The sequence below is a fragment of the Acinonyx jubatus genome, chromosome A2, assembly GCF_027475565.1.
Source record: "Acinonyx jubatus isolate Ajub_Pintada_27869175 chromosome A2, VMU_Ajub_asm_v1.0, whole genome shotgun sequence".
NCBI classification, from domain to species: Eukaryota; Metazoa; Chordata; class Mammalia; order Carnivora; family Felidae; genus Acinonyx; species Acinonyx jubatus.
This window is the reverse complement of record NC_069383.1, coordinates 116,179,355-116,193,599: the sequence shown is the minus strand read 5'-3', so window position 1 is coordinate 116,193,599 and position 14,245 is coordinate 116,179,355. Positions and strand designations below refer to the sequence as shown.

At 38.9% G+C, this 14,245-nt stretch overlaps 1 protein-coding gene across 6 annotated transcripts in view; it reads right to left on the bottom strand.

Moving 5' to 3' along the window:
• Positions 1 to 13,935, bottom strand: part of RAD18 (RAD18 E3 ubiquitin protein ligase) — a 109,577-nt gene extending 95,642 nt beyond the window's left edge. For all 6 annotated transcript variants that reach the window (XR_003415054.2, XR_008297017.1, XR_003415055.2 and 3 more), the window contains exons 1-2: positions 13,788 to 13,935; positions 8,527 to 8,608 (exon numbers count right to left, since the gene is read on the bottom strand). Coding sequence is in view for 3 of the 6 variants with exons in the window: in XM_027042535.2 (XP_026898336.1) it covers positions 8,527 to 8,608; positions 13,788 to 13,838 (133 nt within the window). In the remaining 3 variants the exon portion in view is untranslated. The remainder of the gene's footprint in view (positions 1 to 8,526; positions 8,609 to 13,787) is intronic.
• Positions 13,936 to 14,245: the final 310 nt, after the last annotated feature.

Here is a 14,245-nt window from a genome sequence, read left to right as displayed (position 1 = left end):
TTAAATTGCTTTTTATTCTAATACAAGTTTCAATTAATTTTATTAGTCAAAATCTACAAAAGAAAAATAAAAATGATTCCTGATCCATCTTTAAAATAGTGGTAACCTAACAGTGTCTACAAGCCAATGACTTCATCTAAGAGGAAATATCTTGAGCATCTTCCATTATCAAGTCAGAAAAACTGGGTAAGAGCAAAGAAAATTAGCACCTGAACATATCAACTTATTAATGAGAACATTTCTCACTTAATGGTGTTTAATGGTGTTTTATGGATTGGAGTAAGTCCATTCCCTCTCCCCAAAAAAGTGCTCTTTAATAGCAAGATTTTGGATCAATTTAACTGACTTGCTTTCTGCCAATGCATCCCACTCCAACCTTAATAACAGAACTGTAAATGTATTGTTCATTAACCATATTCAAAAACATTAAACAGAGCAAAACAGCATAAAGTGATTTAAAATGATAAACCCTGAAATGTTTAAGGAGCAGCAATAAACAATGGGTAGGTAGGATTCTGGGTCACCAATTCTAGTTGACCCACGACAACAGCAGAATATGACGGCCAAATCTAGTTCGTATTAAGCTCTGGGGGCTTTTGTGTCATTAAAACAACACTACAGACCCAGAGAAACTTTAAGTGTTGCGGGAACTGGTGACAAGTGGTGTTTAGTAGGAAAGGGCTACCAAATTGTGAGAGGTACAATATGGGAAATAAGTGCTCAAAAAATAATCTGAAAGTACCCTCTACTGACTTCCTCTTAAATAATGACATCAATGACAACTTACAAGTGACAAAGAAACAAACAATGAAAATGAAAAGAATGGAAGTAAAGGCTAGTTTTTTCAGCTAAGTAGAGTTCACTGAATTCATAAATGTAGTCTTTCACCTACACATGGGACTCCTATCTCTGTCCATGAGAAAGTAACAGGGTCCAGAATTATGACCCTTCCATAAACAGTTAAAACACTGGAGGGAAATATGAAACAACTATTTTCAGACTGTGGACAACAGCAGAAATGAGAAAGTTCTATCATAGCCCAACCTTATCTGGAGGCAATTTTGTGACCACAGTGCAGGGAGGAGCGTCAAATAGCCCACCAGTCTTGCTAGTTGAAATAACAAAGCTCAGAATTCAGGGAAATCCAGGTAGCTAGAATTTGTAGGTCAGAACACCAGAAAGAAAAGAGGGTAGCCCATACACATACAGTCAGATGGCCTTTGATAAGGGTGCCAAGAGTACACAACAGAGGAAGGACAGTCTCTTCCGCAAACACCAGTAGAAAAACGAGATTTCTACATGCAAAAGAATGAAGACTTGAAACTATAAAAGTACTAAAAGAAAACAAAGAAGAAAAGCCTCATATCATCAGTCTTGGGAATGATTTCCTGGATATGATACCAAAGGCTCAGGCAAAAAAAGCAAAAATAGGTAAGTGGGATTTCATCAAACTAGAAAGCTTCTGCAAAGGAAACAATCAACACAGTAAAAAAACTAAATGAAACAAAAAAAAAAAAAAAACACCTATGAAATAGGAGAAAATATTTGCAAAAAGCCATATACCTGGTAAGAATATCCAAAATATATAAGGAAAACCTATAACTCAACAACAACAACCCAAAAATAAGATTTAAAAAGGGCAAAGGATCTGAATAGCTATTTCTCCAAAGACATACAGATGGCCAACAGGTATAGGAAAAGATGCTCAACATCGTTTATTATCCAGAAAATGTGAATCAAAACCATGAGATATCACCTCACATCTGTTAGAATAGCCATTATTAAAAAAGCTAATAATGGGGCGCCTGGGTGGCTCAGTCGGTTGGGCGGCCGACTTCGGCTCAGGTCATGATCTCGCAGTCCGTGAGTTCTAGCCCCGCGTCGGGCTCTGTGCTGACAGCTCAGAGCCTGGAGCCTGCTTCATATTCTGTGTCTCCCTCTCTCTGACCCTCCCCTGTTCATGCTCTGTCTCTCCCTGTCTCAAAAATAAATAAACGTTAAAAAAAAACAATTTAAAAAAAAAAGCTAATAATAAGTACTGGTAACGATGTAGAGAAATCAGAACACTTGTGCATTGTTGATGGAAATGTAAAATGACACAGCTACTATGGAAAACAGTACGCAGGTTCCTCAAAAAATTAAAAATGGAACTACCATCTGAGCCAAAAATCCTACTTCTGTGTATTTATGCAAAAGAAATGAAAAAAGGATCTCAAAGAGATAGCTGGACTACCATGTTCATAGCAGCATCATTCACAATGGCCAAAAGGAAGGAGCAACCAAAGTGTCCATCAAATGAATGGATAAAGAGAATGTGATGTATACATACAATGGAATACTATTTGGCCTTAAAAAAGGAAATCCTACCACCTGCTACAATGTGGATGAATCTTGAGGATATTAAGCTAAGTGAAATCGGCCAATCGTTGACAAATACTGCACGATTCCACTTATATGAGGTATCCGGTCAAATTAATAGAAGAAGAAAAGAGAATGGTCGTTGCCAGGGCTGAAGGAAGGAGAAATGGGGAGTTACTGTGCAATGGGTATAAAATTTCAGTTACACAAAATGAAAAAGTTCTAAAGATCTCCTGTACAACAATGTTCACATAGTTGACAATACTATACTGTACATGTAATAATTTGTTAATAGGGCAAATTTTGTATTATGTTTTTCACCAACCCCCCCACCCAAAAAACAAAACCCAGACCTATAGAAAGGGCTACTCTAGACCCACACTAAGCTTAAAAACAAAACTTGACAGGATCAATCTAATCCACAAGTACCTTACTTGCCTTCCACAACACAGCCCCACACTCCAATAAGCTATACAACAAAATCTACCCCCTCAAAAATGTAAACACTACAATGGCAAGCATCTAATCAAAAATTACCAGTCATGCAAAGAAACAAGAAAACGTGGTTTATAACCAGGAGGGGAAAAAAATCAGCCAACAGAAACAGATTTAGAAATGCCACAGATAATGGATTAGCAGACAGGGAGGTTAAACTGGCTATTAGGAATACATTCAGTATAATTCAAAGATTAAAACACACACAAGAACCTAACAAGGAAATAGAAAATATTTTAGAAATGAAATTTCTAGAGATGGTCAATACACTATCTGAAATAAAATTTCATTGGATAAGACTAACAGCTGATGAGATACTGCAGAATAAAAGATCAATAAACGTGAAGTCATAGCAAAAGAAATTATCCAAAACTAAGCACACAAAGGGAGGGTGGGTGTGAGGTGGAGACCAAAACAGAAAAAAACAAAAAAACAAAACAAAAAAACAGAGTCTCATGGCTATAGATAAGTATCAAGCAGTAAAATAAAAAACAATTAAAAATAAAATTTAATTGGAATCAGCAATGGGGAATGAGTGGGACTGTAAACAAAAAAATATTCAAAGAAACAAGGGTTAAAATGTTTCAAAATATAAATCTCAAGCCATGAACCCCAAACAAGACAAATACAAAGTAAATCAAACTAAAGCATATTACAAATTTCTAAAAACCACTGGTAAAGAGAAAATCTGAAAAGTAGCTAAAGAAAAAAGGCACCTTATATACAGAAAGCTATAAATAAGAATACCACATCTGGTTTCATATGCTAAACAGAATTCTTTGGCAAACTAACTATACTGCAAGAAACGTAGCAGAGAGAAAAAAAAATGATACTTTTTCCAGAAGGAAACTTTTGATACATACAAAGGAAAGAAGAGTATCAGAAATGATAAATATGTGGGTAAATACAAAAGACAAAAAAGAAATTTTTTAATTTGCTTAAAAGATAATGGACTGTCAGGGGTGCCTGGGTAGTTCAGCAGGTTACACGTCTGACTCTTGATCTCAGCTCAGGTCTTGACTCAGGGTAGTGAGTTCAAGCCCTGAACTGGGCTCCACGCTGGGCATGTAGCCTTCTTAGAAAAAAAAAGATAATGGGCTCTCTAAAGCACATATAATAACAATGTATTGTGCTGTCTATAATATATGTACACATAAAACTAAAGACAACAATAGGATGACGGGGGAAACGCAAGTACATGTTTGTAACATTTCTACCCTATTCAGATGGCATAACACTGTTTGAAAGGAGATTGTTATAAATTAAAGAGGCATATTTTAAACAACCACTAAAATAATAAAACAAAGAAGCAGAGCTAGTAAGTCAATTGTGGAAAACAGTTAATACTTAAAATGTTCAATTATTTCTTTTTTTTTTTTAATTTTTTTTAACGTTTATTTATATTTGAGACAGAGAGAGACAGAGCATGAACAGGGGAGGGTCAGAGAGAGAGGGAGACACAGAATCTGAAACAGGCTCCAGGCTCCGAGCTGTCAGCACAGAGCCTGACACGGGGCTCGAACTCACGGACCACAAGATCACGACCTGAGCCGAAGTCGGCCGCTTAACCGACTGAGCCACCCAGGCGCCCCAAAATGTTCAATGATTTCTTAAAAAGCAAAAGGGTAAGAAAGAGATGGACAAATAAAAAACAAAAAGGTAGGGGGTGCCTGAGGCTCAGTCAAGTTAAGCATCAGACTCTTGGTTTTAGCTCAGGTCATGATCTCACCATTCATGGGATCCAGCCCCGTGGGCACTCTGTGCTATAGGCTCTGTGCAGTGCGAGGCCTGCTTGAGATTCTCTCCCTCTCTCTGCCCCTCCCCCATTCATGCTCATCACGTGCATGCACACTGTGTCTCAAAATTAAAAAAAACGCTAAAAAAAACAAAGAAAGAAAGAAAGAAAGAAAGAAAGAAAGAAAGAAAGAAAGGAAGGAAGGAAGGAAGGAAGAAAGAAAGAAAAAAAGAAAGAAAATGCATATAAAATGCAAAGATCCTAAAAGGTCCAAATAAAAACAAAATGAGAGGACTTAAAATGTCTGACATCAAGACTTACTACAAAGCTACAGTAATTAAGAGAGTGTGGTATTGACACGAGGATAAACACAGAGAACAATGGAACAGAAAAGAGTCCAGAAACAGACACACACATTACTGCCTGAAGCTATATTGACTATTATGGGGAGTACTCTGTCAGGGGATAGAATGTACAATATCTTAACTATACTGGTTACATGGTATACACCTTCGTCAAACCTCAACTATGCTTGTACCCTTTACGTCTTATAATGGATATAATGTATTAATGTAAATTATACCTAAAGATTATTTTAACTCATACTTAGAAATAATTCCTAAAACTTATCTTGGTAACTAATGTGAATCTACCCTATAAAAGAACTAACAATTATTGAGGACCTATATATACCATGCCAGACACTGGGCTCTGCACATTTAGTTTTCACAATTATCTTTTTCTTTTTTAAGTTTATTTATTTTGAGAAAGAAAGAGAGTGTGCCAATAAAAATGAGAGAGGGGCAGAAAGAGGGAGAGAGAGAATCTCAAGTAAGCACCGGGCTGTCAGCATAGTGACAAACGCGAGCTCCATCTCAGGAACCTGAGCTGAAATCAAGAGTCCGAGGCTTAACCGACTGAGCCAACCCAGGGCCCCTTCACAATCACCTTTTAAAGTAGAAATGACTCATCAAATTTTTACATTTGAAGAAACGTTAGCATTTGCAAGTTAACCCGCCTGCTTAAGGGAGGGGAGTCAAGAGTCAAGCCTAGTAACATCTCTAACACCCACGTTGCTACCAGCACCACCCTCTTACGTCTTTGCTATAGAAACTTCTTCACCAATGCTACTACTACCCACCAAAATCATCTTTTAAGCCTACCTTGTCTCTAACCTTCTAAGACAAATCAATTGAAAATAGAGGACAAGAAAGATCATGAACCTAGATGACCCATTCATTGGATGGCCAGCTCTTAAACAAAGACAGGCTCACCACTATGCATTAAATACCTTAAGCTACAGTATAAAAAATACACAGTAGACACATAAAAAGAAGTACGAACAAATCTCAATATATTACAATCACAGTCACACAGCAAGTTAAGGGTAATACTGTTCAGTGGGAATTCTCCCACTGGGATTTTTAAACTTTGAATATATTTGAATATATTTTTAAACTCTGAATTATATACATTTATACCAAGGACTACATGAACTACCTGTACGTTATTCTGTTACAAAACAAAAATTCCGAAATCTAACATCTAAAAGTACTTGGCAAATAAAGACCAAAATTTTCATTGCTACAGCGTTAAAAAAGGCATAAAAATATCCAAGAGGGGATCCAAGAAAACATGGGAGAAGGTGGGATTTGAGATGAACAGGATGAAAGGAAGAGATTTACAGATAACCTGAGGCCAGGTGACATCAGGAATATTCCTTGTCCGATGGACTTTCCTACTTCGTAAGTCTTAACTGGAGACCACAGGAGATGAGAGCTTCAGGAAAACACACTGTTGCCACCTCTGCTTGTAGTCGCAAGAACTGGTACCACCAGACCTCTGGTGGCAATATTACTCCTTCACGCGGTCTTCACTCCCATCTCCGGTCCCAGGAATAAGCCTTGGTGCAATGAGTGATGACTACATGTAAAACTGACGCTACTGCTTCTGCCAGCATCTTCAAATCCAAAAGACAGTCTTCACGATGCATGGACACTCCTCTTTCGTGTACTGGAGTGGACAGTCCTTGCAGATCAGAAAAACTGGACTGAGAGGGGCCTGCGTGGCTCCATCAGTTAAGCGTCTGCCTCTTGATTTTGGCTCAGGTCATGATCTCACAGTTTGTGGACTGAGGCCCACATGGGACTCTGCACTGACAGCGTGGCACTTGCTTGGGATTCTCTCTCTCCCTCTCTCTCTCCCCCTGTCCCCCCTCTGAAAATAAATAATAAATAAACCTTTAAAAAGAAAAACTGGACTGAGAACACTCATGTTTGAAAGCTACCTAAAGAGTGTCGTGTCATTGGAAAGAACTGTGATCAGAGACGTTGAGTCTTCTCATTATTGATATTGGACTAACTATTGGGAACTTGAGGGACGCCTGGCTAGCTCAGTCATTTAAGCGTCTGACTTCAGCTCAGGTCACGATCTCACAGTTCATGAGTTTGAGCCCCGCGTCAGGCTCTGTGCTGACAGCTCAGAGCCTGGAGCCTGCTTCAGATTCTGTCTCCTTCTCTGTCTGCCTCTCCCCCATTCACAATCTGTCTCTCTGTCTCAAAAATAAATAAACATTAAAAAAAATGTTTTTAATAAATATTGGGAGCTTGAATGATGGAGATGTCATGACACAGACGAGCTCATGATGGTATGATTACAAGGCTTCATCTCAGTGTTCCCGTAAGTATGAAGTGCACATATTTATAATTTTCACTTATCACAGGGTAAATTTAAAATTGATTCATAAAAAGGTATCTTTTCCCAGATTTCAAAGGACACAGAAATTTGTGAAGGATACCATTTTTACTTCCTAAATGCTTTCTCCCCTTCTAATACCACTTCCCAACATTATCTGTTAATGGAGTTTTGTGCATATCCTTTTGGGGTACACTGATAAACAAACTATTATGCAAATGGTCTTATGGGCCCCCACATTAGCTATAAATTTTTATGTGGTGAACATGCTCATATATAAATTACTGTGAATTTCTCCAACTAATCTGTTGAAATAGTCCCAGTAGTTCCAGTTCACTGGAAATAAGGATATACAAAATTAGTATTTTGAGTCAAAAGTAGACATTTCCCAAAACTGTTTAGATTGTCATCCATCCTGTCCCCCTGCGTTTATGAGACTTCTGTTTTCTAAAACAGTACAAACATTAGATGTCAGTGTTTTAATCTTTGACAATGTGATGTTACAAAGACATTGCTTCTCTTCTGTTATTGTTCAGTTCAATCATCTTTTTTTTTTTTTTTTTAACGTTTTATTTCTTTTTCTTGAGACAGGGAGAGATAGAGCATGAACACGGGAGGGTCAGAGAGAGGGAGACACAGAATCTGAAACAGGCTCCAGGCTCTGAGCTGTCAGCACAGAGCCCGACGCGGGGCTGGAACTCACAAACCATGAGATCACGACCTGAGCTGAAGTCAGCCACTTAACCGACTGAGCCACCCAGGCGCCCCAGTTCAGTCATCATCTTTATATGTCCTTAACCCTTACTAGTTATTTGTTATTTCACCTTCCTCTGTGGTTTTTTTTTTTTTGTTCATTTCCCTTGGAAATGTCTTTGTTAAGCATATTAATGTTTGTTAAGCATATTAATGTTTGTTAAGCATGCTAATGTCTTTGTTACTGGTTTCTAAGAGATCATTTGTGATTAAGGATGTTAACTATTTGCCATGCACTGCAAATGAAATACTATGTTTTCTCACCAACACTTTACAGTGATGTTGTACTTTTTGGTTGTACAAAAGTTGTGTATTGAAATATAATAATTTTCTGCTTTAAAAAAAAATATCCAAGAGGAAGATGGCAGAAAATACCTTCTGAAAACCTCAAGATAGAGGAGCTAACGGTAAGAAATAAATGAGCGTTAAATTAACACTATCTTATATAAAAACCACACTTGTACTAGCTCACAGAGACAGTGCATACTTACAGTTATGTGAGCACTGAGGAATCATCATTGCAATGTTGAAATATTCAAAGCAAATTCCACACCGCAGCAAATCATCTAGTGTCTGAAATGCAAAAATTCATATATACCTGTCAGAGAGCCACCAAGACTGGACCATCTGCCACAGAACTTTCTCCATCCTCTAAAAAAACCAATTTAATAATACTCCTTTGTGAATATACAAACCCAAAATTAACTCCACATAAACTGCAAGAGATCTTGACGAATAGAGAAAAACCTCTCCCACATGACTTACACATTCAAATGTCAGGTTACCAAAAAGGCTTTAAGACAGATAAAGTGACACTACAGATTCCTGCTCCGTATCGGCAACCCTTCACAAAAGGGCTACTCCATTCCTGTTCCATTTGCCATGTGTTTTCCAGCTCTTACCCCAAGCTTCTTCCTCTTCAGATCCCATTCCCTGGCCTACAGTCACTGTTGGGTAAAAGGTACCAGCAAGCAGTCACCACACAAGTTAAGGACAAAATTAGAGAATAAAGTCAAACACTCAAAATCATCTAGTTGAAGCCCTTACTTCACAAATGAGGAAGCAAACACACATAATGGGCATAAGTCAAGCCAGGACAAAACTTCCTGTCTCCCTAATGGCAGTCAGTCCCATGCTTTCTGCATAATACCACATTAGTTACTATACGGTGGAGCCAAATGAGGAAGCCCTGGAAAGAGGTAGAGCCAGTGACAGCAGAAGTAAGGCAGCAGTTAACCTGGGAAGGCAGACAGATGTGCATCAGCCTGGAATGCAATCCAAACAGGAATGGATCTATTCTCACAACCCAAAATCTTCTAAATCATTTAAAATAAAATGTTATTCTGCATTCAACAGAATGCTGAGCAGATATGTAAGAGAAAAAGAAAAAAGAAAAAAAAAGAAGGAGCTTTCTCATGTACCAATATGGAAAGACTGCCAAGGTAAGTGCAAAGAGGAAGTAAGGCAGGCTACTTTTTGTTAAAAAGAGAGGGTAAAATAAATATGTATTCTATTTTTACCTTGGATACATATGAAGAAATTCTGAAAAGACACACATTAAGTAATAAATAATGGCAACGGGGGTCAGAATACTGGACAGATAAGGGACAAGTTGGAAGGGAGACTTTTACTTTTCATTTCATATTTTCTAACTATGAGTGTATTACTTAAATTTTAAAAATACAAACAAAAACGACTAATGTCACTAACAGTCTATACGATGAAATACTGTGTAGCCATTTAAAAAAACACACACTTTTAAAGAATAATTAATGCCATGGGAAAACGTTCATGTTTAATGGAAACTAAAAAAACAAAACAAAAATCAGAGAACAAATCTACAATACATCACAATAAGACTATACAGTTTAATCTCTGTAATAATCTTATGAAGTCTATACTATCTATATCCCAGTTTTAAAGATGAAGCCTACAGTGCTTATAAGTGGTTGAATCAAACCCAAGAAGTGGACTCCAAAGGGTTCCCAAATTTTAAATCCATATATGCATCATACACAAGAAAAACTGAAGGAAAACAGGAGAAAACATTAAACAGTGGTTATCTCTGGATGGTTGGATGATAAGTAACTTTCATTTGTTCTTTTCTTTAATCTGAATTTTAATTTTTTCTACTCTATATACATACTCCATTCATAATCTGTCAAAACTAGAAATTCCTATTGTTAAAAATCCAGGGAAATAAACATTAAAATGTCAAAATCTTCTATTATTTTCGATGGTAAGCTACCAATGACACCAACCACTAGAAGACTGTGTTGAAAATCAATTAAGAGCAGAGACAGGACTGGAAGCCAGAGTCCGAGCATCCACTCTCTTGTGCTTTCTTCTACCTAACCATCCTCTCTCTTCTGGAGGAGTAGTTCTGACACATGCTCAGCAAGATTTGTGGAAGGTGATACTGTATCAGATGAACTATAACATTCTTGTAAAAACTTCTGGTCACGCCACTTCAAGACCGTAACATGCAGTGCAGGAAACAGAGAGTGGTCAAGTGGAATGCTCCAGGGCTTCTTCAACTTAGAGAGAAGAGGGCAAAGTGGAAGGAGGAAGGAAAAAGTGAGTGAAAAGACTTAATAACTAGAGAAAAAGTTCTTAAGTTTTTTTGGTCACAGATCCCTTTTAAAATAGGGATAAAAACTATGAACTCTCTTCTCAGGAAAACACATACAAACAGAAATTTTATAAATAATTTCAAATACAAAAGTCTGTTCATGGATCCTAGATTATTGGGATTTAGAGGCAGATTTCACCTCAAAGGAAGAAAGCTTCAAACACAGTTTCCAGGAGCAGCTAATTATTTGTCCCTGGAAAAGTTCAAGCAGAAACTATGTAACAAATTGGCAAATACATTATAAAGGGATTAAAACACATAGATCAATGGAACAGGAGGGAGAGCCCACAAATAAACCCACACCTATACCGTCAATTAATCTACAACAAAGGAGGCAAGAATATACAATGGGGAAAAGACAGTCCTTTCAATAAATGGTATTGGGAAAACTGGAGAGCTACATGCAAAAGAATGAAACTGAAGCACTTTCTTACACCATGTAAAAAATAAATTCAAAATGGATTAAAGGCTTAAATGTGAGTCCTGAAACCAAAAAACTCCTAAAAGAAAACCTAGGCAGCAATTTCTTGGACATCACCTTAGCAACATATTTATAGATATGTCTCTTCGGGCAAGGGAAACAAAAGTAAACATCCAAGCACTGGGACTACACCAAAATAAAAGGCTTTCACACAGCAAAAGAAACCATCAACAACACAAAAAAGGCAACCCATTGCATGGGAGAAGATGTCTGCAAATAATACACTCAATGGGAGGTTAATATCTAAAATACATATAAAGAACTTATACAACTCAACACCAAAAAACCCCCCAAATAATCCAATTAAAAAATGGTCCGAGGACTTGAATAGACATTTTTCCAAAGAAGACATACAGATGGCCAACAGACACGAAGAGATGCCCAACATCACTCATCATCAGAGAAATGCAAATCAAAACCACCATATCACCTCACACCTGTCAGAATGGCTAGTACCAAAAAGACAAGAAATAACAAGTGTTAGTGAGGATGTGGAGAAAAGGGAACCCTCCTGCACTGTTGGTAGAAATGTAAATTGGTGCAACCAATGTGAAGAACACTATGGAGGTTCCTCACAAAATTAAAAACAGAAATACTATATGATCCAGTAATTCCACTACTAGACATATGCAACCCTATGTTTATTGTAGCATTTTTTACAAAAGCCAAGGTATGGAAGCAGCCCAAGTGTCCATGGATAGATGAATGCATAGAAAAGATATGGCACATGTATACAATGTAACATTACGAAGCCATAAAAAAGAATGAGATCTTGCCATTTGTGACAACATGGATGGATCCAGAGGGTAATATGTAAATGAAATATGCCAGACAGAGGAAAACAAACACCACATGATTTCACTTATATGTAGAATCTAAAAAAACAAAAAAATGAAAAAACAGCCCCTTAAATACAGACAACTGGTGGTTGCCACCTGGGAGGTGGATGGGGGAAGGGCAAAATGAAGAGCATTAAGAGGTACGAACAATAAAAACAAAATAAAAGACCTATTAGAAAAGTAGAAAAGAAATACTGGAAGGGGGCTGGCTCTCCACTATGATTCTAATATGGGCTCAGTCAACCCCATCGTTGAACACTGTCGGGGGCTGAACCCTGTATTCAGTGCTCTGGTGAGACATCAAATCCAGAGAAGACATGGAACCTGCTTCTAAAGAACATTGTGGAAGTTGTAGTAATATATAAAATATGCTCAAATCTACACATCAAAAAGCTTTATAAGCTTTTATTTCCTTTATCCAATTCAATCTTCACAACAACAAATAAAAAGGGATGAAAGGAACACTTCACACATGTTAAGTGCTAATGATGATAATAAAGACGTATTAATTGAATGCTTAGTACCTTCCAGATACTACCTTCAACCAATCAGCAAATAATCTTTGAACATGCACTATGTGCCAAGCACAGTGAATAAGCCAGACAAGATTCCTACCCACACACATCAACTCATTTAACCAACCGTATGAACTATTTATTTTCGTCTCCACTTTGAAGAAATTCAGGCTGAGGCAGGTTAAGTAGCCGACTCAAGATGACACGGTTAAATAAGAGCCAGACACCAGATCTAACCCAGGACCCCTGAACTCAAATCTATGTTCCTTTCCACTGTAACTTTGTGTCAAGGCCACCACATCTCCAAAACCACAGCTTTCCTAGACCCCTCCACAATGTCAGCTTTTCACCATGGGGCCATCTCGAGTCCCCAAGCTCTGTAGATGACACTGATGACAGTAAGAATAAGACCCTATCCCCCAAGTCCCCTCACTTAATCCTCAAAGTCAAGTCTTATGAGTCAGTGGGACAAACACCATAATCCCCAAATTTACAAAACTGAGGAATAACAACTAGAAAGTGGTCTTGCACACAAACAAATGCATAATTACAGAGCAAGAAGAAAAACCAAGCAACTGATTCTTAGCTAGCACAGCAAAGTGTATTTGCTCTTGATCAAGCACAGCAGGAACCCAGGGCTCACCACTATAGCAAATGGAACTGGAATGACTTGCAAAAAAAAAAAAAGTTACTTAAGTGAAATAATACAATGAAACAAAAGGCTAAGGCTGAGCCTGAACCATGATCTTGTTTAAAAGCGATGCACAACTGTTAGGAGTTAGGACAGGTCAGGGAGGGGTTAGAGCAAACCAGCACAAGGTGATTAGAAGAAATGAAAGAATGGGAAGGAGACGACCTGTTTCGCTAGGTGATTAAATAAGTGTTATCTGATGGAGGGTTCAAACCAAATCAAGTCCGGTGTCACTAGGGGAAATTCTCAACTAATGTACTGCGAGAGTTTACGTAATGCTCGACAAGTAGTAGGCCCTCAGAAAGGATTAGTTGTCACTGTCGTTTTCACTGTTTGGACTATTCTTCTCGAGGTCATTGTTCTTGCTGAAAATACCCGGTTCCAAAAGGCGACCAACATAAGTTCCCCATAAGGGACCGAGGCCTGACACCGTCACTTCTCAGCAGGAGGCTCAAATCTACCAGGTCGCTCAGGGGCAGAGCCGAACCGGGTACCCTGGCCCAGCTCGAGGCTCACATCACATCCTTTCTCCTTCTCAAGGCGGGGCTGGCCTCCCGGACACCCGGGTGCCCCCAACCTCCCCAGACCACTCACCTTCATGACTGCCAAGCCTGGAGGCCACCGAGGCTCGACTTGGGAGTCCATGGCTTCTCCTAAGTAGGCTGGGGGGTCCGTCACCCACTGTCCTCCCCGCGCTCCACAGCTACTCGAAATTCCCCGCGCTATGGCGATACGTCAGCAGCCAGCGACGCGCCTGAGGCGTGTGCGGAGCCTGCTGGGAGTTGTAGTACATGGGCGGAGCGCCGCCAAAGACCCCCCCCCCCCCCCCCCCCACTGCGCACGCTCCAAGACCCCCCCCCTTTGCCTCTCAGGGCAGGTTAATGGTTGAAAAGCCCACGTTAGGTTTTGTAGCAGACCCTTGATAAATAGATGCCTGTGGAATGTTAGGGAAAGACAGTCAGGAATCAAGTCAAATCCAGACCTTGCCAAACCTCTCAAGGTCCAGGCTCATTCCTCCTCTTCACCTCGCCCTCCGTGATTGCTCCCCTCTC